Source organism: Barbus barbus (assembly GCF_936440315.1).
Source record: "Barbus barbus genome assembly, chromosome: 15".
Taxonomy (NCBI): domain Eukaryota; kingdom Metazoa; phylum Chordata; class Actinopteri; order Cypriniformes; family Cyprinidae; genus Barbus; species Barbus barbus.
The window spans coordinates 24,648,097-24,673,893 of NC_136743.1; the positions used below are offsets into that span (position 1 = coordinate 24,648,097).

The window sequence follows — 25,797 nt, forward strand, 5'->3', positions numbered from 1 at the left end:
GTGCCCTAATTTCCACACCCTTAGCCACAAACACTGTGTTCCCATGTGGCATCTGCTTTTCTGTTTGACCATCTTATAGAACAAGATCATTTTGCTGGTGATCCGTTTGAATATACATACACCAAACCTTTAAAAATTTTAAATAAGTTAGTTGGACAGTTAAAGGGAACTGAAATCAAAGATCATTTTTGCACTGTAAAATTAGTTACCGTAAAGCTGCTTGGTACAATGTGTACATTGCATGCGTGTGTCCCATTGTGATGTTAAGCCTTGTTTATGTCTCCAATAATAGGTGTGTGCTGAAAGTTTTTATTTCACTATCAATATCATATGTTGTATGCAGATTATAGAAAGTATTACTATTAGCAAAAGAGAGTGCAAAAATTTGTGACCCATTATGCAGCAGAATATATATAAAATTGTTAAAATGGAATTCTATTTTTTGAATGCTATAAGAACATTTTTCACCAGTCTTAAGTAATTAAACCACAAATGTAATTGTCTGGTCATTAAACTAAGCTATACAGTTCAGCACAAGTAGGTGTAAGTGGACAGACAGCAGATGAGAATGCAGGAGCATTCAGACTGTGGACTCTTAGTAAATAGAGTTGGTTAGTCATTAACACACTCTAAACACCACATTCTCCATTCCTGTTCCTTTCTTATTTTTCAAAATGTAAGTAAACATTTTTAATAATTATTGAGGGTTAGTTTAGTACTACAACTGAAGTACTGATTGTCTCACTGTGTTACCTAGTTGATTATATTAATGTACTCGCAAAATTCCTGATATGATTGATCTCAGCAACTATTATTTGCTCAGTGAAAGGTTTGTTGGAGTTCAGTTAACTTACTAAAGGCTGTTCATGCTGTGCTGTCCTGTTGGGTTAAAGACAAAGTCCAAAGACCAATTGATGTTAGGACATATTAATGATTTGATTTGTGTGTCTTCCAATTTAGTTATTTTCTGAGGACAAATCTGGCCTCTTACTACGCTGTTGAAATTTTGGAATACGGTAAGAATGATTTATGTGTGTTAGTATTTTATACAGCAAACGTTTGTGCTTTGAATGTAAGTAATCTTCCATGTATCTCAAACCAAACCATTACATTAAATTCTATAAAATCTTCAAATCTAAAAGATGCTCAATATTCAGGTATAATTCAAGATTTCTGTCTTTCTGTATTTACAGGGTTTATTGCCATAATGAGGAGTCTCTTTATCTGTATCTCAGTACTGGTTGTATTTTGCTCTGATAAGGCTCTCTGCAAGTCAGGTATGAGGTCAATAGCCCTGTAGAATTTATAAACTGTTGCAAAGTGTATGTATTATACTTTTCTGAATTTGTCTGAAGCTAGTGTTCTTTTTCAAATGTAAAGATTCAGAGTATTTGTACCACATTAGAACATGGAGCTAATTTAGAATAGACGTATTATAGATTGTGTCTTATTAAACCAGTGCACTATGCCTGTCACCATTTATGTTACTTTTGATTGATTGATTGATTGATTGATATTTGGCAGCATTAGTTTATCAAACAATGATAAACAACAGAAGCTGCCAAAAAAATGTTGGTATTTTGAAAGTACTCAAAAACAACAGCAGCAGGGGAGTGAATTTACACAATTCATTCTTAATTAATTATCCCTTTAGTTTTTGTAGTACGCAATAGGCTTAAAAGTAATTTGGAAATCTACCTTATGTGCATTGTTCTGCCTTATCAACCCTGTTACTGGACCTAAGAGCTCTTAGGTCCAGTAATCAGTTTCTTTTAACGGTCCCACGTTGTCGCTGTAAAACCAATGGTGGCCGGGCTTTTTCAGCTGCAGCCCCGAAACTTTGGAATAGTCTGCCTGTAAATGTGAGATTCGCTCCTTCACTAGCTAGTTTTAAGTCTGCTCTTAAATCTTATTTGTTCTCCCTGGCTTTTGAATAATGCCTGCTTAAGGCGCTGTTTTTCTTTCTCTTATTCTTATTCTTCTTTTTTTTTTTTTTGCTGTATTGTATTTGTATTTTACACTTTGGTGCAACTCTGTTGCTTTTAAACGTGCTATAGAAATAAACTTTGACTTGACTTGACTGTATCTATTTTGATCAGCATTTTCTAGCAGGCCAAAAGCACACATGCTCCTGCGTTCAAGAAGAGCCAACGGTTTAATGGAGGAACTAAAGCCTCCATCGTTGGAGCGGGAGTGCAGGGAGGAACTGTGTAGTTTTGAAGAAGCAAGGGAAATCTTTAATACAAGGGAAGCCACGGTTGGTCATGTCAGCTTTTTACTATATAAAAAAAATAAAAATTCCCCCTAAATTCTGATCCACTGATCTTTTTGTCTTGCAGTTGGATTTCTGGACGTCATATAAAGGTTAGTTATGTCTGTCTTTAAAGCCCGAGACACACTACACAGCTTTCGGCTGTCCCAGAAAAAGATTGGCATCATGAAACAATCGTGGCGATTTCTGTGATCGTGGCTCCTAATCAGTGGTCCTATGTCGTACAGTGAGAGAGGTTCAACTTCAAAGGCGGCTGTTGTTACGGTCTTGTGACCAAAGATAGCCTACAATAATTTTCGGAGTGTTTTTGCTGCTACGACCCACGTTCGCTGACCAGCCAATAAAACTGCGACATGAAATCAACGTGACATGGCGCTCAAACATAACACTGCTTACTCAAGCTCTTATTCCTTCCTTTTTCACTGCTTTCACTTTTTTCTGCACACATTAAAACTACAACTGCCAAAGTGTGATTCATCATACTCTTTTTGTTTACCACTAGCGCATTCTGATCACGTTTTATTCTATAGTAACATGCTTCGTAGCGTATGATTCAATATGTGTCATCATCATACAGTCTGCATACATGTCGTACCCAAGTTTATAAGATCCGTTTTCCATTATCCATCGCGCAGTGTGATTTGTAATGATCTTATAGGATTGCTGAAATCATGCAGTGTGTAGAAGGCTTAAAGCATCATAAGTACTAGTACTCATTAGTTGTTTTGCACCCTTAGATGAAAACCAGTGCGACTCGAATCCATGTGTTCATGGGAAGTGTGTGGACCTGTTACAAGATTACTCCTGCACCTGCAACACTGGATTTGAAGGAAAACGCTGTGACCTGCGTGAGCCTCTTGTTTTTTATATTTAAATGTTCAAAAATACGTGTTCCCTTGTTAAAATGCTATTTACGTTTACATAATTTGGTCAGTGAAATATATATACTGTTTATTATATATATTAGTGCTGTCAAAATTGGCGCTTTGACGCAGGCGATTAATTTTTTCAGTTTAAAACGCAGGGGCAGGGCCTAGGGTTGGCCACCCCACTCATAACTTCTAATTCTGTCTCTTTTTTCTTGACAAGAAGTGCATTTATTAAGTCGCGGAACGTCTTTACGAGCACATCAAACAGGAGACGTTTCAGACGCGCTCTCCAGCTTCACTTCAGCGGCAGGCGCAAGTCAAATGAGCGCGAAAACTGTACTGTGCTGGCAGCGCATGATCTTCAATACACGCTCAAAGGTGCTGGTGTTGTGCTTTCGACTCACTGCCAAATTATTACCCCCCTCGTTGAAATCGCTACCTGATTGCCTAATCCTAAACCCACCCCTAATCCTAAACCTAACAATACTAGGGGGGTAATAATCTGGTGGGGGTCTGAATTCGGCACTACACCAGTGCACGCATAGCCTGTATCATTTCATATCAAGTCGCGAAATAAACTAGGAGCATGCAATGTGATCAGTTAAGTCATGAAGTTACCAAAAAGGCGATTAAAGCTGCCATAAAACTGTGCATGCATGTAATATGTTATATATGAGTTACATTAACAACATGTCTCTGAAATGGTTTTCAGTACTGTTTATGGAGCAGCCCAGCACTGTCTCTCTCATCTAACACACCCGATTCAACTAGTCAGCTCATTACTAGAGACTGAAAAGGGTCCGATCTGAAGTGGGTCAGAAAAGGTGGAGAGCTGAGAGAAAATATGATGCGTGTCAGATCCGCGTCGCGTTTAGCAGCAACAGCTCTTAAAGAAATAGAAGCCAAAACAACCTAATAACCAGCTGCTGTGATGTCTAAAAAAAAAATAGGAAATCAATAACTTTTATAGTTTTAAGATTTCTTCTGTATTTAGTTTAGAAGTTGGTGTTTGATAACTTTAATTTCTGTATATTTCTGCTGAGGGGCACAGGTAGATAAATATGACATTTATTATAATGGATTATGTGAAGATTGTTTTAAGTTCACTTAAATTAGATGCTCTTTTTAAAGTCCAATAAATGTTAAAATTGATAGCTCTTAATTATAATGTAAAGTTGAATGGCTATAGTCAATGGTTAAATATTAGGGGGAAATATTTTTATAGGGAAATCAGTATTAATTAGTATCAGTGATACTGGCCTTCAGTCATAAAAAAGATGCCATTAAACATATTAAAAATATACTGTCTTTAAGTTGTTTGAAAGTGAAAGTGACGTGACGTGGCCGAGTATGATAACCCATACTCGGAATTTGTGCTCTGCATTTAACCCATCCAAAGTGCACACACACAGCAGTGAACACACACACACACCGTGAACACACACCCGGAGCAGTGGGCAGCCATTTATGCTGCAGCGCCCGGGGAGCAGTTGGGAGTTCGGTGCCTTGCTCGAGGGCACCTCAGTCGTGGTATTGAGGGTGGAGAGAGCGCTGGACATTCACTCCCCCCACCTACAATCCCTGCCGGACGGAGACTCGAACCCACAACCTTTGGGTTACAAGCCCCTACATTAATTTGAAGATTGAATGTGAAATTATTGCAATATAAAAGTATATTTAAAAACTTTAATGTTAGGTGGGATTAATCGCGATTCAGTTCAGAAAAATATACAATTAATTAGTTGTTTTTTTTTAATAGATTGAATATATATATATACATATATATATATATATATATATATATATATATATATATATATATATATATTAGTGGTGGCACGGTACACGAGATAGTATTTCCAGGGAATACCAGTGAGATAGCCTACAATAATTTTCTGACAGTGTCAAAAATTCAGCATTGTCATCGCAGAGTGTTTTTGCTGCTACGACCCATGTTCGCTGACCAACCAATAAAAATGCGACATGAAATCAACATGACATGGCGCTAAAACATAATATGGCTTACCTCAAGTCTATAGTAACGTGCTTCGTAGCGTATGATTCAATAGGTGTCATCATCATACAGTCTGCATCAGTAGCGTAGGCAGAAACGGGACTCTGGGTGTGCATCAGAAAAACTGGGTGTGCAACATTTATTGCCAGATTAATGTGCAAAAAAATCAGACTGCATAACGTTACATATAGAACTCAGGCTTGCTATGTCTCCCTCCAGATTCGTCTTGTGCTCCTCGATCATCCACAGGATACTTTTATTTTTTGTGATTGCACTAAACATTAAAAAAATCTAAACATTAAATTAGTTGCATATTACAATGACCAGAGATAGTTCTGGTTGTATTTTTCTTGCACGCCCCTACAACTCCCCTCTCACTGACAGAATTTCATGTGAAATGTTCTCGCCATATTACCGTCATTTAAGATTCTGACTTGTAAAAGCATTCACGTCCTCGTCCTTTTTATGAGCCATTTTCCGAAGCTTTCTCGCTCCTCAAGACAGCCACCGACAATCACATATAACAGCTCTTTAACTGCGCTATAGTTTCTAGTCAAACGCGCTCAAACCATTAGCCTAATCATTAACTACACACAAGTCATAAACTCCTTTTAGTCAAGTACAATTTATGTTACAATATATTTTAATAAGACTGAATATGTATTTAACCACAGGTTTAATAAAAAAAAGACAATTTTAAGTTTCTAATTCTAACACCGCCACGGTTATTCAAACAAAGAACAAATTATACAGCAAGCAAGAAAAGAACATTTACATTATCAAATAATAAGCATAGTCTAGCGCACTCTATAAAAGCTCCAGTTATAATCAGTGATGCTGTATACAATGTAAAAAACACATTCTTGTTTTTGAATTCGCCAGAGTGCAGAATTCAGTCAGTGAGTGTGCGCAATATGACCAACACTCCAGCGTTCCAGAGATGAGATGACTCTTCTGAATGCCTCTGACTTGCCAAAATCAACAGAATCATGTGATTGGTTATAATGCGAAACGCTGTAAAAAGAGGAAATGCACCATGCACAGATCTACATTTAATGCTGCAATAGACTTGACTTTTCATTTAATTTTCACTGTATTCGTGACACACGATTTTTAAGTCATAAGTTTACATTCAACTTGCAGAATCTGCAAGATATTAATAATAGCTGGGGCAAAAAAATGAAAAGAGAAAAAATATATATTTAAAATTGCATGTTGCATTTAGTACTGGCCAGAATAAGCTTTGCAGTTTAGTTTACATAGCTAAGCTTGTTGTTTAAACGGTCAAAGATGATGTATTAAGAACTGTATTTAACGAAAATAAAGGCAATTATCCTGTAAACATGTAATATAAGTTTTGAGGATTTATTAGCCTATCTGTAAGTACTTGTTCATATATACGAAGTAAAAAAGCTAGTATTTTGTAAACAATCAAACAAGAAAGAAAGAAAGAAAAAAAGAAGAAAAAGAAAAAATAAAGAGAGAGAATTTGTCATTGTTCCACACTGCTGATGTTTTGGGCATTGCCACAGCTGCCTCTTTTACAAACCCGATTCCAAAAAAGTTGGGACACTGTACAAATTGTGAATAAAAACAGAATGCAATGATGTGGAAGTTTCAAATTTTAATATTTTATTCAGAATACAACATAGATGACATATCAAATGTTTAAACTGAGAAAATGTATCATTTTAAGGGAAAAATAAGTTTATTTTAAATTTCATGGCATCAACACATCTCAAAAAAGTTGGGACAAGGCCATGTTTACCACTGTGTGGCATCCCCTCTTCTTTTTATAACAGTCTGCAAACGTCTGGGGACTGAGGAGACAAGTTGCTCAAGTTTAGGAATAGGAATGTTGTCCCATTCTTGTCTAATACAGGCTTTTAGTTGCTCAACTGTCTTAGGTCTTCTTTGTTGCATCTTCCTCTTTATGATACACCAAATGTTTTCTATGGGTGAAAGATCTGGACTGCAGGCTGGCCATTTCAGTACCCGGATCCTCCTTCTACGCAGCCATGATGTTGTAATTGATGCAGTATGTGGTCTGGCATTGTCATGTTGGAAAATGCAAGGTCTTCCCCGAAAGAGACAATGTCTGGATGGGAGCATATGTTGTTCTAGAACTTGGATATACCTTTCAGCATTGATGGTGCCTTTCCAGATGTGTAAGCTGCCCATGCCACACGCACTCATGCAACCCCATACCATCAGAGATGCAGGCTTCTGAACTGAGCGCTGATAACAACTTGGGTTGTCCTTGTCCTCTTTAGTCCGGCTGACATGGCGTCCCAATTTTCCAAAAAGAACTTCAAATTTTGATTCGTCTGACCACAGAACAGTTTTCCACTTTGCCACAGTCCATTTTAAATAAGCCTTGGCCCAGAGAAAACGCCTGCGCTTCTGGATCATGTTTAGATATGACTTCTTTTTTGACCTATAGAGTTTTAGCCGGCAACAGCGAATGGCACGGTGGATTCTGTTCACCAACAATGTTTTCTGGAAGTATTCCTGAGCCCATGTTGTGATTTCCATTACAGTAGCATTCCTGTATGTGATGCAGTGCCGTCTAAGGGCCCCGAAGATCACGGGCATCCAGTATGGTTTTCCGGCCTTGACCCTTACGCACAGAGATTGTTCCAGATTCTCTGAATCTTTGGATGATATTATGCACTGTAGATGATGATAACTTCAAACTCTTTGCAATTTTTCTCTGAGAAACTCCTTTCTGATATTGCTCCACTATTTTTTGCCGCAGCATTGGGGGAATTGGTGATCCTCTTGCCATCTTGACTTCTGAGAGACACTGCCACTCTGAGAGGCTCTTTTTATACCCAATCATGTTGCCAGTTGACCTAATAAGTTGCAAATTGGTCCTCCAGCTGTTCCTTATATGTACATTTAACTTTTCCAGCCTCTTATTGCTACTTGTCCCAACTTTTTTGGAATGTGTAGCTCTCATAAAATCCAAAATGAGCCAATATTTGGCATGACATTTCAAAATGTCTCACTTTCAACATTTGATATGTTATCTATAATCTATTGTGAGTAAAATATAACTTTATGAGATTTGTAAATTATTGCATTCCTTTTTTATTCGTAATTTGTACAGTGTCCCAACTTTTTTGGAATCAGGTTTGTAGATGAATATGCAGTGTATATCAGTGTGTGCACATATCAACTTGAATATAAGCCTATATAGCGCATATTGCATGACATGGAGGCGGCCATGCAATCCCTTGCATTTTTTTTTTCCTGCGAAAGAACTTTTTCTGATTTATTTATGTACACTCATTTATTTATGCACCTACATTTCACTGCTGGTTATACTCTGTATAATTGTGTATGTGACAAATAAAAAATCTTGAATCTTGAATCACTCCCGATAACACCAAAATGTTGTACTTTTGTAAAATAGAGAAAATGAAATGAAAAGGTGCATTTCTCTATTCAAGACACATTCATGTGGAGATGGTGAGTGCAGCGTCGGCATTCAGCAACTTCATCTTTTCAGCCGACACTGACTGAGAAGAAAGCACTAGTTTATTGACAAATAATTGAAATGTTTTCTTTCCTCCCAACATATTCAGAATCATTACTTTTGCCGGTGCAAGCTTTGTGGGCGCAATTGAGCGCCAAATAGGCCATAGCATACGCCTATATGTTAAGTTAGGTTATTATATTAATTAATTAAATATAAACGTGTGACTAGTTGACTAGAAAAATCTTTAGTCAGGGACATGCCTACTTGGCACAAGAAACCGATCCGTTTTTAAAATAAAATGCTGTGACATTTTGAAAAGTGCGCCTGCTAATCACGTCACCTTATATAGCAATGCACGAGTTATGTATGCGTAATGAGTTAAATGTTTTTATGTGTGGGGATGATATGGGGGCAGGGGCGTAGCCATCATTTCAAAAGTGGGGGGGACGGAATGTCTAGTGTTATACCTGTTTTTTTGTTGTTGTTTTTTTCAGTTAACCCTTGTCTAATTGACAGGTTTTATTTTTAATCATACCTTTTTGCTTAAAAGAAATAAATACAACAGCTTGTCACTGGGACAGTACCATTAAAAGGACATCGTTGTACCTTATTTACCCCAAAAAGTTTCATAGTTGTACATTACGGTATATATTGGTACTCTAAGGTACTAATGTGCACCTTTTTGAGTATAAGTTACACAGATGTCCTTATAAGGGTACTATTGTTTACATATTTCAGATTGTATTTTGTGTGTGTTGTATGTACAGTATATGGCACACAGTAATGGATACTTGCACATTCACATACTTCTTTATTCTGTTCTGGTCTATTATACATTATCTGATTAGTCTATGTTAAAAGAAATATCTTATCATAGACAATGCTGTAAATAATCTTTACTTCTGAAGCCTCACTGAAACCTTCTGCCTCATTCACTCCCTATGTCTATAGCAACTAAAGCAGTGTTTGAAACATGTACATACAGGGAATAGTGACATACAGAAGAAAATAACACATTAAGTACACTGCTGGACAATAACCAATAATTTGTATACTAAATAATTTTTTTAACACTTATGGGGAACACATATTCACTATTAACTATGACTTTTGCCTCAATAAACTCTTCATTTACTGCTTATTAATAGCTTGTAAGGTAGTCGCTGTAGTTTTGAAGTTTAGGATTATGGGATGCAGAATATGATCATGAAGAATACAGAATTAATATGTGCTTAAGTACTAATGAACAACCAATATGCAAGCTAATAATTACCTAGTGTAGTTAAAAATGATAGCTGAGAAGTTGTTCATCATACTAATGTTATTTTTCTATATTTTATTAATTATGTGTTTTCTAGGATTGGTCCATATATAATCCTACAAATGCTTGTGTATTAATAGATTTTATACAATATAAAAACAGCCAGGTGTTAAAAGCCACTCTATCAGTTCTTCTCAGCTGTGAAGTTTGTATTTCTTGCGTGTCGTCCTAACAAACCTAGGCTGACTGTTTCTTGTTCATTCTTGACAACACATAAAAACGTCAAATTAGTGCAATAATGACAGAGCACCCCTAAATTAAGATCGGTCCTGTATCAGATCGTCAGTGCTTGCATACTTGATTGAAATACATCATGTAGAATTGGCAGAGTGTCACAATGCTGCAAACGCTGTAAAATCTCAGTTCAACATTATCTTTATTCTTATTTGAAGGGTTCTGATAACATACATACGTGTTAAAATAAAAGACGTTGCAAAAGAGTTACGGAAAAATACACTGAAAATAAATAAGTGCATATTTGTCCAGGCAGTTTTTTGTTTTCTCCATATAATGAACATCAAACTTGCTAATTATTCAACAAGAGCAATAGGCAGGGTCACTCAACATTGTGCAACACTATTCGGATCCCACATGCCAATTTACGCTGCTTGACCTCTTCGTAAAAAACGACTGAAGAGTTTCTTGCCGCTTTGAACTCATCTCGACCTCTAATGAATGATGGATACAGCGCGGGACCGCGGGCGCGAGCCTGGGCATGTCGTGACGTCACAAAATGAGTGACTGATTGCCATGGAAACGTAAACGTCATGTATATCTTGTCTCTTTGAATTTTAAATCATTCTGCATTTATATACATTGCTCCATTAAAACCTCAACATGTCGAGAACACAACTGTCCAATGAAAAAGTGCGGGGGACGAATTTACTTTTTATAAAAAGTGGGGGGGACACGTCCCCCGCGTAATCTACGCCCCTGTATGGGGGTGCTTTGGTCTTTCTTAAGGGTGCTGGAGCACCTGCTAGACCCTCCCTAGCGCCTCATGTTTATTAAGATTATAAATAGTTATTCTGCATCTATTTTTAGGTGTTTATAAGATCCATTTTCCATTATCCATCACGCAGTGTGATTTGTAATGATCTTATATATCCTATAAGATCATTACAAATGATTATGATCATTAGATATATATATATATATCATTACAATGATATATGATACAATGATACAAATGATCATTAGATATATATACAGTATATATATATCATTAGATATATATATAATGACAAATGATCATTATATATATATATATATATATATATATATATATATATACACACAGTATATATATATATATATATATATATACACACAGTATATATATATATATATATATATATATGTACACAGTATATATATATATATATATATATATATATATATATATATATACATACAGGTCCTTCTCAAAAAATTTGCATATTGTGATAAAGTTCATTATTTTCTGTAATGTACTGATAAACATTAGACTTTCATATATTTTAGATTCATTACAACACAACTGAAGTAGTTCAAGCCTTTTATTGTTTTAATATTGATGATTTTGTCATACAGCTCATGAAAACCCAAAATTCCTATCTCAAAAAATTAGCATATCATGAAAAGGTTCTCTAAACGAGCTATTAACCTAATCATCTGAATCAACTAATTAACTCTAAACACCTGCAAAAGATTCCTGAGGCTTTTAAAAACTCCCAGCCTGGTTCATTACTCAAAACCGCAATCATGGGTAAGACTGCCGACCTGACTGCTGTCCAGAAGGCCATCATTGACACCCTCAAGCAAGAGGGTAAGACACAGAAAGAAATTTCTGAACGAATAGGCTGTTCCCAGAATGCTGTATCAAGGCACCTCAGTGGGAAGTCTGTGGGAAGGAAAAAGTGTGGCAGAAAACGCAGCACAACGAGAAGAGGTCACCGGACCCTGAGGAAGATTGTGGAGAAGGACCGATTCCAGACCTTGGGGGACCTGCGGAAGCAGTGGACTGAGTCTGGAGTAGAAACATCCAGAGCCACCGTCTACAGGCGTGTGCAGGAAGCACTTCATGCTTCCATCTGCTGAAAAGCTTTATGGAGATGAAGATTTCATTTTTCAGCACGACCTGGCACCTGCTCACAGTGCCAAAACCACTGGTAAATGGTTTACTGACCATGGTATTACTGTGCTCAATTGGCCTGCCAACTCTCCTGACCTGAACCCCATAGAGAATCTGTGGGATATTGTGAAGAGAAAGTTGAGAGATGCAAGACCCAACACTCTGGATGAGCTTAAGGCCGCTATCGAAGCATCCTGGGCCTCCATAACACCTCAGCAGTGCCACAGGCTGATTGCCTCCATGCCACGCCGCATTGAAGCAGTCATTTCTGCAAAAGGATTCCCGACCAAGTATTGAGTGCATAACTGAACATAATTATTTGAAGGTTGACTTTTTTTTTGTATTAAAAACACTTTTCTTTTATTGGTCGGATGAAATATGCAAATTTTTTGAGATAGGAATTTTGGGTTTTCATGAGCTGTATGCCAAAATCATCAATATTAAAACAATAAAAGGCTTGAACTACTTCAGTTGTGTTGTAATGAATCTAAAATATATGAAAGTCTAATGTTTATCAGTACATTACAGAAAATAATGAACTTTATCACAATATGCTAATTTTTTGAGAATGACCTGTATATATACTATATATATATATACTATATATATATAGTATATATATATACTTTTGGGTCAATTTGTTGACATAGCCAAATGATTGTTTGAACAGTTTTTGTTATTGTTTTGTTTTATTTTTAGTTTTTGGATTTGCACTGTGAACGTTTTTGTCACACTAGAAGGATGGAGACCATTGTGAGTGTACACAAATAAAAGCAGACCTTTATACAGTGATGGATTATTAAGACGATAAGTGTTTAAAGTTGATTCTGCTGGTATAAGGAAACAGTTGAAGTGATCGCATCACACACACACACATATCAGTTCCAGCATTGCTAAAGTTGGTACTTTATCAAAATAAAATACAAACATCAGCGCGCGCGCCTCTTTGTCAAAGTTGGAACGCGACTGAAGTACAAAGCCTATAATTTACATAATTGTTTAGCATTCAGATACGTTACGTCGCAAATATGGAAATATTATGGACTATTTGGATTTGTGCCAAATGAGAGAGGTAGGATACACGAGCACAAAGCTCCATTTCGCAAATATTTGAGTGCACAAGCCTTTAAAGTATACTCCTTTGTAGTCTATGTGAGAGACACATTCAGAATCAGCACACGGTCACTGTTTAGAGGGCTTCGTTTTCAATCGGCAACTCATGGCATTCGCTGTTCTTCTGCAGGCGGTTATCAAACAGCGTTGCATTGCTGGTGGTGCCCCCTTCTGGATTGGGGGTGAATTGCCTGTATTTGTTGTAAGGCCTCATGCACCGAACCGAGATGCCCGTACCGTGACGGTTCGGTATAAATACACAAGGGTGTATGTTTGCTTTCAACATTGGTGGGGACATAAACCCTACCCCCCAAGGTTATAATTCATATAGCTTACAGAGTTTTTTGTTTTTTTCTTACTATTTTTAACAGACAATAATTTCACAATTTTGATTTTGTGAACCAACAACATCAGCATCAGAGCACTGGATGTCTTAATCACACATCACTTTATTTTAATATTAATCGAATTGGACCCAGGATGATTCTGAAAGAAACCTCTGCTGTTGCTGTAGTAACGAAACTTGTGCGCATTTGATTGACAGATAAACTGCACGCTCTTATATCAGTGTTGTTTTTTATTTTGTGGACATTTCAGCTAACAGATTGATTTGTACATTCAGTTGAACAACATTCATTTAAAGTTAAAGACTATCCGCGGCGGCACAGGACGCATGTTCCAAATCCTGCTGCACCAGAGCTCCACTTACATAGTTTACCACAAAAATTAAATAAAAATCACATTATATTTGTCCCAAATTATTGTTGATGTTTCGTGACTTTAGGCTGAAAGATTGTGTATCTTTCCGCACAACGTTTGTCTTTCTGTCCGTATGCTTTATATGGGGAGCTAATAATAGGCATAGATCGTGCTTTCTCTTTTCGTTAGCTCTGTTTTGTCAAACAAACACCACTTTAAACTCATCGATGCAACTTTGTTCATTCCTGAAGTGGGCTTTTATATTAACTGTTTTGGACTGCTTTCTTGAATTGGGTACAATACCTGGGAGTTTCTCTAAATACGGCTGCACTTCTCGTCCGGTGTGTGACTCCATTCCACACATGTATTAAAAGCGCATAGTTTTCTAAATTATTTACTTTAACTTGTTAGGTAATATCAATGATATGATGTTTCAGATGCATCTGAAATGACAAAAACATATACATATATTTAATTGTTTGATCAAAATTATTGCTAGGGACAGTTTGGTAGTGGCATGGATATTGATAGGGACACGTCCCTAGCGTCCCTCCCTAATTCTACGCCCCTGCGAATACATGTACCGTGCCACCCCTAATATATATATAGTAGAATCTCAAATATTTCTTCTTATTGTTATTATTATAAATTATTATAATTATTAGTATTATTATTATGACAGGTACAGTGCCCTATTGTTTTTCTAAGGACTTTAAAAAAATCCCACTATCTGGGGCATTTTGGGGCCCTTAACGTGTTCAAAAACCTATGAAACTTTGAACACACATTGGAATCTGCGGCCATCAGGGATGGCAGAAGGTCAAGTGTGGGGGTCACCAGAGGGGGCCCGTGTTAATAAGGCCATTTTCGACAAGCTCTGTAGCACACACCGCTTCACCTACAGTCATCAAAATTCATATACATATGGATCTCATCAGCTCAAACAACTGACAGTCAGTGCTCTGCCCAACAGGGCAGAGCTTTGTGGAATGTTTGGAAAATGGATGCTGTGGAAATTGAATGTGATATACTCATCCTAGGGTTTTCATCCGATCCCTACCAAACTCAGTCAACATAATCTCAAGACATTGAGGATGGAAAATAGTGAAGGGATTTTTGATATCTCGAATGGTTTGGCAGTTGCGAGGCGAAAAATATATGGTGAAAAGGGGAAACATAACTTCAGCATACATTGTCTGATTTTGATAAAACTTCAGCCGTTTCTTTGTTATACGAGGCCGATCACTAGATGTGACTATTATAAAGTCAAAGTTATAGTGTCACCAACTGGCAGTAGGAAGTGTTTCGTTTTCAAAATCCTTTGAAGTTACCATGTTATTTTTACCTGATGTACTTCAAGTTTCATCAAAACAATATCAAGACCCGGCAGATGTGAAACGGTCATATTATTCTTGATATCTTAAATACTGTTGCCATGTCAACGCTTCAAACTTTAAAATTATTCTCTCAGAAATGTTGGGACGTTTTTTAAATTTGAATAAATTGAAAACCAAAAGACTTTCAAATCACATGAGCCAATATTTTATTCACAACAGAACATAGAGAACATACCAAATGTTTAAAAGGAGAAATTTTATACTTTAATCCATTAAATGAGCTCATTTCAAATTTGATGCCTGCTACAGGTCTCAAAAAAGTTGGCACGGGGGCAGCAAAGGGCTGAAAAAGCAAGACATTTTGAAAAGATTCAGCATAGAGAACACCTAGCAACTAATTAAGTTAACATCAGGTCTGTAACATGATTAGCTATAAAAGGGATGTCTTAGAGAGGCAGAGTCTCTTAGAAGCAAAGATGGGCAGAGGCTCTCTAATCTGTGAAAGAGTGCGTAAAAAGATTGTGGAATACTTTAAAAACAACGTTCCTCAACATCAAATTGCAAAGACTTTGCAAATCTCATAATCTACACTGCATAACATCAACAAAAGATTCAGAGAATCTGGAGAAATCTCTGTGAGTAAGGGACAAGGCCGAGGACCTTTGTTGGATGCCCGTGGTCTTCGCGCCCTCAGACGACACTGCATCACTCATCAGCATGATTCTGTCATTGACATTACTAAATGGGCCCAGGAATACTTCCAGAAACCACTGTCGGTAAACACAATCCGCCGTGTCATCTGCAGATGCCAACTAAAGCTCTATCATGCAAAAAGGAAGCCATATGTGAACATGGACATTTAAAATGGACTGTTTCAAAGTGGAAAAGTGTTCTGTTGTGAATAAAGTATTGGCTCATGTGATTTGAAAGTCTTTTAGTTTTCATTTTATTCAATTTAAAAAACGTCCCAACATTTCCATGATTCAGGTTGTAGATAATTAAATATTCATTTAAGTTTTATATATCCTATTAATTTTGAAGGCATATTTGTCAAGTTGCCAAATACAATTAAATATGTTGCTGTCCATTGAAAATTAAGAGACTATTGTATACGTCTATTTTAGGATATTTTGTGAAATATATGTGACCCTATAATGTTTATGTGCTAGCAGCTAGACTGTAACCATATAATTAATTCCTAAAGACAGCACAATCTCATATAACCTTACACCAGGTCAAAAGCACCCGCAGCCCAAAATTGTTTGATTTATTTACTATTTCTAATATCTTGTCTTTTCTAACATGTTGACAGTTGTGCTATTGGATGGAATAGAATAAATAATATCAAATGTAATACCATTGATTAACCACTAAATGGCTGTATAGCCCTATTTATAAATATTTTAAAAGGTTGTGGAATTTCTTTTTTTTTTTTTTTTTTTAAGAACTGTGTTTCTAGACAATTATATGCAGCTATGGTGTTGCATCTGTATGTATATATATATATATATATATATATATATATATATATATATATATATATTTGTTCTATATAGCTTTGTCTTTGGGCTCAATTCACTAGTACAGTCTCAAATGTAACCTCTGATCCCTCCCTGTGTGTGTGTGTGTGCCTGTTTCACAATCTTGGTGTTCTAATCTAGAGTAACCCTTTCATTGCTGTAAAACTAAACTAGACTAGAATGAAAGAGGGTTAGATGCATGTACCCATTCTTCACCGTTTACTAGAAGCCACCTGGGTGGCATAGCCACCAGGGCTTAGACTCGTCATCACTGCTTGCAGCTATATTTATTATTATTATTATATAATTAAGTATTACCAGGACAAGTAATAATGTTACCTTGTTAGACTTGATTGAAACCTGTCTGCTGATGTTTTCTGAAATGTTTAAATATGAATTATTTTATTAAATATGCATTACTTATCATACATTTTCAGCACGAATATCTGAATATTAGTTGAAGCTAATAAAACCTTTTGTTTCACTTTGCATGCATATTAAAAGTCAAATTTGATCACAAATGGGATTTTGGATATGTCTTGTTATCATAAATCCATTACTTACACTGTTTTTAGGAATACATATAATATAAATCAGGTTAGTGAAAAATGAACAAAAAAATCTAATTTACAGATAGCAATACAACTGGAAAGGTGTATGTAAGTGCAACTAAAAAGATTTCTGGCTCAGTGTATGAGAAACAATCAGGCACAGATAAATAAATGTGGTGTGTGCTGAGGTCATGGTGATAAATGTCCTGACAGCAGTTCTTTGGCTTTGTCGTCAGGCAGGACTAACTGCACTGTGAACAATGGGGATTGTGATCATGAATGCCATGAGAGTGAGGATGGCCTTGGCCGCACATGCAGTTGTATTAAAGGATACCAACTACAAGACAACTCTAGAAAATGTATTGCCAAAAGTAAGTTACCTCAACAAAATGCAAATATAAATAATATAGTTTGTGCTTATTGCAAATACACTGATGATTTTTTACACTGGCAATTTTGTATCCACAGTGCACAAATTAATGCTTAGATATTTGTCTTGTGTATTCAAGACTGTACATCTGCATTTATGGACATTTGTAAGACTTAAAAAATAAGTCTTTGTGCAACATTTATTCACAAATGTGGGCTGATTAACATAGTCATATAATTGATATTGCTATAACAATCTTCATTAAAAACTATATGAATTTTTTTTTTAAACCATTTGGTAGAAAAATCTGTGTGATCTATGTGCATTTTTATCATTTACAGATACGGCTTCATGTGGCCAGATTCTGATCGCAAAGTCATTTTATATGAAAAAGCCTATAGCTGGTTTACAGCCGTGGGTAATTGGAGGTACAGTCGGCAAAAGGGGAGAGAGTCCCTGGCAGGTATTTTTGATTCATTTGTAATATCTGCGTAATCATATATAATAATGCCAAATGTTTTATCAGAGCTAATCCTGACAATTATCATGTTATAACAAATATTCAGCCAAATCATTGTGTGCATTCTTTAGGCTCTTATACTCAATCATTTGGGCCATTTTCATTGTGGTGGAGTTCTGATTGATGAAAACTGGGTTCTCACTGCTGCTCACTGCCTAGAGAAAAGTACAAGGTTCAGTGTCAGGCTGGGTATGTAAGACAATTTGATAAAATTTTAAGTATTCCTTCACAGAGTAAAGGCCTTTCCACACTGAGCGCAATGCGAAAAAGCGAGGCGAATCGACCGCAAATGTTGCTTTCACACAGAGCGCGAAATGAATGTTCGCCTTCTGCTAATTCACGCCTGCACGCTAGGTGGCGCCGACCAACAATGCATTTTTTCTATACTTTATCGACCAGAAATGATAGGTGAAACAACAAACAGCCACCCACAAATAGTCTATAAACAAAGCATCAGGCTGTCTTTGAGTTCACATGAACAACGGTTAAAATTACTCATCAGGCTACAGAAGAACATTTACATTTACATTTATTAATTTAGCTGACGCTTTTATCCAAAGCGACTTACAATTGCTATATATGTCAGAGGTCGCACGCCTCTGGAGCAGCTAGGGGTTAAGTGTCTTGCTCAGGGACACATTGGTGTCTCACAGTGGATTCGAACCCGGGTCTCTCACACCAAAGGCATGTGTCTTATCCACTGCGCCATCACCACCCATAGAATACCATAATCCCTCTGTTCAAATAAGCCTAAAACATCGAGAGCCACGCAGACCTATAACAACCCAGCCACAACACATAATTGCGAATAACATGCCTTACCATCCTTTGCTGTTCGTCCAGAAATCCAAGAAGTGGATGGGCGATGACCTGCCTTAATCCAAGATGTGATAAAAGGCTTTGGGTCGAAACTCTCCAATTTGGGGTCCATTAATGTCCAGAAAAAGGAGCAATGAGAGGCTGTTTTCAAGCAACCTATTGCGAGTCTTGCTGTCAGTATCATTAACGGCAGAAAATCCCCTCTCACACTCAGCTGAAGTAGGAAAGTATGTTCTACTCGCTGTACAAATCTTTTCCAGCTTTCTGCCTGGTGCTCTGTCTTGTAATTTCCAGTCACGAAACTCCTCGACCACCTCTCTGGCTGGTTCTGCAACCATTTTAGCAAGTGCACGTACTTCATTTTCTCCATGCAGGATCAAAGCATTCCGATCCTGTGGCCAAAAGCACTTGTTCAGGGGTTTTAGCATTTGTTGGAGGTCTGATTCTGGCATTCGCCTTGTGAGATTGTCGATCACAGATTGATAAAGCTGATTTTGATTAATCTTGCCTGTGCCCTCAACTAGTTGAACATCTTTAAACAGCCCCAGGGACGTGCTCTGTTCGGCCTTCTGTGTGGATTTCCCTCCACTCGCTTTCATTGCTTTCAGTATATCAATAGACTGCAGAATGTGGCAACTGGCATCAACTAGAGTGATTTCTCTTTGCTGACATTTCAGTGACAGGCCCCCCAGCTCACGGAGTATGTCTTTCATGCAAGCCAAATCAAGTAAAAACCCTGAGTTTCTGAGATGTTTGTATAGCACCAGGAATTTCTTCCTCTCTGTGTCATTGCGAGATGCATCCTCACTTGCAATTTTGAAGAGGGGTGCTAAAGCAGGGTAGTTTTTCCAGACCGCCTTTACAGTATTAAAACTACTCGCCACCCATCTGATGGTGAATATCTGTCCAATTCTCGAATTCTGCATATTTAGATCTGCAGCTGCTTCCTCAAGCAATCTCTCATTCTTAGCAGACTGGTGGTACAGAGAATACAGCTTGTCAATGAAAAACTTGAAATTATTACATCCAGTAACCACTTTCAAAGAATCATGGACAGCCAATTCAAGGAAATGGGCCAAGCAATGTATGGACTGGATGTTTGGAATGTCACACTTAAGCCTTGCAATGATTCCAGTGGTTTTGCCAGTGAGAACTGCAGCCCCATCTGTGGCGATGCTGATGAGGTTTTTCCCCAAAAACTCATCATCTAATCACGCTGTACGAAGGTCTTAACCTGTTGTGAATAGACTCTGCATCTGTGCCCTGCATCAGCTCTACAATGTCTAAAAAAGCATTTTCTATACTTTTGCCACTCACATCACATTTCACGTACACGATGAGATAGGCACGACCATGTACTGTGCTTTCGTCAATGGAGATGCTAATTTTTTAATTGAGCTGTCGAATATTGGAAACAAACTTCTTCCGCATTTGCTGTGCAATATGACCTATAATCTCCCACCTTTGCGCCATTAAGCTCCTGAATCTTCATTAAAGGGGTGAGCTTTCTGTAAGACAGCCTTTCCTTAGCCACCATATAGGCAGACCGGAATGATGTTGCGGTCTCCTCCATTAATTTGGAATTCACCTCAATTACTTTATTTGACAGAAACGCCTTTTGCTTAGTCAATGCCACTTCAATTGCCCTCTTGTGTGCAATGCTGTCCCTATGTTTATATATCTTTTTTCGCAACTTGTTCTGAGCAGTGCTGCTTACTTCCCCATTAATCCACTCCTCAGACAAGTGCATGACAAGTGCCTTTTCAGACAGAAGAAGGGTTTTTGCGTCCCTACAAGTGATGCACCCCAAGCTTTCATCCTTAAAAAAAGCCATGTATATCGGCTCTTCCAGTCTCTCCACTGCTGGCTGTTCCAGTTTAACGGGAGAGAGGAGCAAGAGGGGTTAGGATCGTGACCGGCCTCTGATGAGCTGTTACCACCACCATCTTCAGCCAGAGAGGACTTTATTTCTTCAGCTTCTTCTTGCATTGTCACCCCTGCGGGAGGTGTGCTAACAGGGCTTACAGCAGGTGAATCGGTCGTGCTATTATCGTCATCACTACACAATTTCTTAGTAAAACCAAAATTTATTAAACTGCCTTGTGTTCTTTTTTTGCCATGGTGGCTAAATGATGCTATATGATGCTAACTGCAAAATGGATTTCAAGGACTTTGCGCGCAGATCAACGGCCTCGTTTATATTTTTTTCTACGAATCTTTGAGTTAACGTACTAAAAATAAGTGGAATTTGCACCGCAGCGTCCCCACACCTTGATGCTCATGACAAGACTTGCATATATAGTTATCTTTATTGAAGTGAATTAGGTTTAAATCGCCGTCATGCATGAATGAATGATATTTTTGCAATTTTACACATAATAATCCACGATGATCACATTGTCAATATTTTTTGAGACCCCCCAAAATTTCACAAATCACGTTTTCAGGGGAGCCCATGTCTTATTAAGGGGAGCCGAGCTCCCCCTAGCTCCCCTGTAGTTCGCACCCTGGTTTACATCGTCCGCTGCTCAATATACAGCATTAAAATAAGAACTTGTTTCTTCATCAAAAACACAAAATATCCATAATGCTTACAAGAATACATCTGAAATAATAAGAGGTACAATTAGCATCAAGCTACATTGAATATTTATTAATTATTAACGTTTTTGCTCAAAACCCACTTTAAATCCTCATCGAGTGCTTGTAATAACTTCCGATTGTTATCTAAAATGGATTTTGATTCTATAGGCAGACATGCACTCTTTGTATGTTTTATAATGGAATGATCGATACCTGCTTGTCATGTGTCATAAACATTCTTTAATATTAAAAAAATATATTTCTCTTTTTTATATAAAGTATCTCACAGAAGTGAGTACACCCCTCACATTTTTGTAAATATTTTATTATATCTTTTCATGTGACAACACTGAAGAAATGACACTTTGCTACAATGTAAAATAGTGAGTGTACAGCTTATTTAACAGTGGAAATTTGCTGTTCCCTCAAAATAATTCAACACACAGCCATTAATGTCTGAACCGCTGGCCACAAAATTGAGTACACCCCTAAGTGAAAATGTCCATATTGGGCCCAAAGTGTCAATATTTTGTGTGGCCACCATTATTTTCCAGCACTGCCTTAACCCTCTTGGGCATGGAGTTCACCAGAGCTTCACAGGTTGCCACTGGAGTCCTCTTCCACTCCTCCATGACGACATCACTGAACTGGTGGATGTTAGAGACCTTGCGCTCCTCCACCTTCCGTTTGAAGATGCCCCACAGATGCTCAATAGGGTTTAGGTCTGGAGACATGCTTGGCCAGTCCATCACCTTTACCCTCAGCTTATTTACAGCAAATTTACACTGTTATACAAGCTGTACACTCACTACTTTACATTGTAGCAAAGTGTCATTTCTTCAGTGTTGTCACATGAAAAGATATAATAAAATACAGTTGAAGTCAAAACTTTTCATACACCTTTCAGAATCTGCTAAATTTTAATTATTTTACCAAAATAAGAGGGATCATACAAAATGCATGTTATTGTTTATTTAGTACTGACCTGAATAAGATATTTCACAGAAAACATGTTTACATATTGTCCACAAGAGAAAAGTTGAATTTATAAAAATGACCCTGTTCAAAAGTTTACATACACTTGATTCTTAATACTGTGTTGTTACCTGAACAATCCAAAGCTGTGTTTTTTTTGTTGTTTGTTTTTTTTAGTGATAGTTGTTCATGAGTCCCTTGTTTGTCCTGAACAGTTAAACTGCCTGCTGTTCTTCAGAGAAATCCTTCAGGTCCCACAAATTCTTTGGTTTTCCAGCATTTTTTGTGTATTTGAACCCTTTCCAACAATGACTGACTCATATGCAACTATCACAGAAGGTTCAAAAGCTCACTGATAAAAGCCATGCATTAAGAGACGGGGCGTGAAAACCTTTTCAATTTGAAGATCAAGGTAAATTTATCTTAATTTGTCTTCTGGAAAACATGTAAGTATCTTCTGTAGCTTCTGAAGGGCAGTACTAAATGAAAAAAATATGATATTTAGGCAAAAAAAGATAAATTTACTCATCTTCATTCTGTTCAAAAGTTTAATGCATGGCTCTTAATGCATGGTCTTTCCTTCTGGAGCATTAGTGAGCGTATGAACCTTCTGTAATAGCTGCATATGAGTCCCTCAGTTGCCCTCAGTGTAGAAAGATGAATCTCAAAATCATAGTCATTGCTGGAAAGGGTTCAAATACACAAAAATGCTGCAAAACCAAAGAATTTGTGGGACCTGAAGGATTTTTCTGAAGAACAGCAGGCAGTTTAATTGCTCAGGACAAACAAGGGACTCATGAACAACTATCACTAAACAAAAAAAAAACAGCTTTGGATTGTTCAGGTAACAACACAGTATTAAGAATCATATGTAAACTTTTGAACGGGGTCATTTTTATAAATTCAACTAATATTTTCTCTTGTGGACTATATGTAAACATCTTTTATGTGAAATATCTTATTCAGGTCAGTACTAAATAAACAATAGCATGCATTTTGTATGATCCCTCTTATTTTGGTAAAATAATTAACATTTTGCAGATTCTGAAAGGTGTATGTAAAGTTTTGACTTCAACTGTATTTACAAAAATGTGAGGGGTGTACTCACTTCTATGAGATACTGTATATACTGAAGGGCAAGAGATATGATTACATGATTGACAGGTCTAGAGTGAACGAGCTCTGACTCATAAACACTCGCGCTCGTGGAAGAAAATGGACGGTGCTCTTCAGATCACATAATTCAGTGGAGAATTAATAGGAATGTTATTCTGTACAAAGAACATGTGAGAATAGTCTGTTCTTAAATACCAACAATAGCAAGAACTCAGCATTCACTCTTCTTTCTTGAGGAAAAAGTCTTCTACTTTGGTGTTTTTACGCTCGTGCTCAGTACTGTCTTCGTGTGTGAATGTTCGCGGTCTATGTGGAAGCATCCATAGGAAGCTGTTGTTTTATTCCAGCACGTCATCGCGTCCGAAATTCGTATCGCTTTTTCGCGCTCAGTGTGGAAAGGCCTTTAGGCTTTTTATCCTTGCTTAAGGCCTTTCCACACTTAGCGCGATGCAAAAAAGCGACACGAATCACCTGCGAATCTTGCTTTCACCCCGAGCGCGAAACGAATGTTCGCCTTCTGCTAATTCACGCCTGCACGCCAACAATGTATTTTTCCTCAGATATGTATCGCGTGTATGGATTTAACATCTAAGTTAAGATAAACAAAGTTTGGTTCTACACCAGAAACACAAGCTGTCTATAATGCTTACAAGAATAGGCTACATCCTAAAATATAATTAGAAGTACAATTAGCAAGCTACACTTGAAAATGTATTTCATTTATTAATGTATTTGCTCACCCACTTTAAACCATCATCAAGTGCTTGTAATTACTTCCGATTGTGATTTATAGTTGATTTTGATTCTATAATAATAAGCAGATGCACTCTTTGTATGTTTAATAACGCTACACTGCTAATATTAGTCATAAATATAATTTATTGCTGTAAAAAAAATTAAATGAGCTGCATACAAAACACATACAGAAAATATATCATAATCATGTCTATTTGTGTTCATATTTCATGTGTAGAAAAATGTTTCACTCTTTTTTTTATATGGAAGATCTAGAGAGTGAACATGCTCTGACTCGTAACACATGCAATTTACCACAAAAAATTGCTATAACACAGCTTAGAGTGATGTTGTTTATTAAGCTTAGTCCTCATAAGTGAAAAGAAATACCAAAAGACAGTCTAGATACAGTGTTATGTTCCCTTAAAGAGTGTATTAATTCCACTCATGGTGTCCCAACTATTTGATGGATAGCAGCGAAAGCATCCTGAGAAATTACTTTGTTTCTGTGACAGTCCTAGTCTCTATAAAAAACAACAACAACAAATGAATAAGGAAGCAGCCTTCCTTTTTTTAAACAATCATAAAACATAGCCATCCATTAACACTCTCTGGCTTTGAATTCTAATTGTATGACCATCTCTCCAGGTGACTACAACCGATTAAAGAATGAAAGATCTGAGATGACCCTTCCTGTAAAACAATCTATTGCCCACCCACAATACAACCCTTTCACTGTGGACAATGATATAGCTCTGTTGCACTTGGCTACACCAGCCAAATTTTCCACATACATACTCCCAGCATGCCTTCCTAGCCAGAACCTGGCCGAACGAATGTTGCATCGTAACGGTACTGTCACAGTCGTCACTGGCTGGGGGAAGGACAACGAGACCTCTCTTCGCCACAGTTCAACTCTCAACTTCATTGAAATTCCAATTATAGACAACAAAGAGTGTTCCAGGCATATGATGAACAACCTCACTCAGAACATGCTTTGTGGGGGAGTGCTGGGGCAAATCAAAGATACTTGTGAGGGGGACAGTGGGGGTCCAATGATGACACTGTTTCATGATACATGGTTCCTCGTAGGCTTGGTGTCCTGGGGAGAAGGCTGCGGGCAAAAACACAAACTTGGCATTTACACCAAAGTGTCCAGCTATTTGGACTGGATAGATAGCGTTCGTCAGGAGTGGGATAAAGTTTAGACCCCTACCTTTCTACCCTGTTTTGCCTATTGCAGAAAATATAAATCAGAAAACTCAGTGTGCTCCCTATAGCTCTTTGATGTATAGAAATTGACATTTAATAAACACATTAATTAAACTGCTCTTATGTTCCTGTTATCTGCATGTTTAAGGAAAGTAATGCTGTCAGTAAATAAAG

At 37.3% G+C, this 25,797-nt stretch overlaps 1 protein-coding gene across 1 annotated transcript; it reads left to right on the top strand.

Annotated features, from left to right (window-relative positions):
* Window positions 1-876: 876 nt before the first annotated feature.
* Window positions 877-25,741, top strand: LOC306881633 (vitamin K-dependent protein C-like). The gene is made up of 9 exons (XM_079435809.1): window positions 877-1,016; window positions 1,194-1,277; window positions 2,100-2,257; window positions 2,340-2,364; window positions 3,010-3,120; window positions 17,530-17,664; window positions 18,005-18,126; window positions 18,255-18,372; window positions 25,060-25,741. The coding sequence occupies exons 2-9, from the start codon at window positions 1,208-1,210 to the stop codon at window positions 25,617-25,619; spliced, it is 1,299 nt and encodes a 432-aa protein (XP_079291935.1). The 5' UTR covers window positions 877-1,016; window positions 1,194-1,207; the 3' UTR covers window positions 25,620-25,741.
* The last annotated feature ends 56 nt before the right edge of the window (window positions 25,742-25,797 follow it).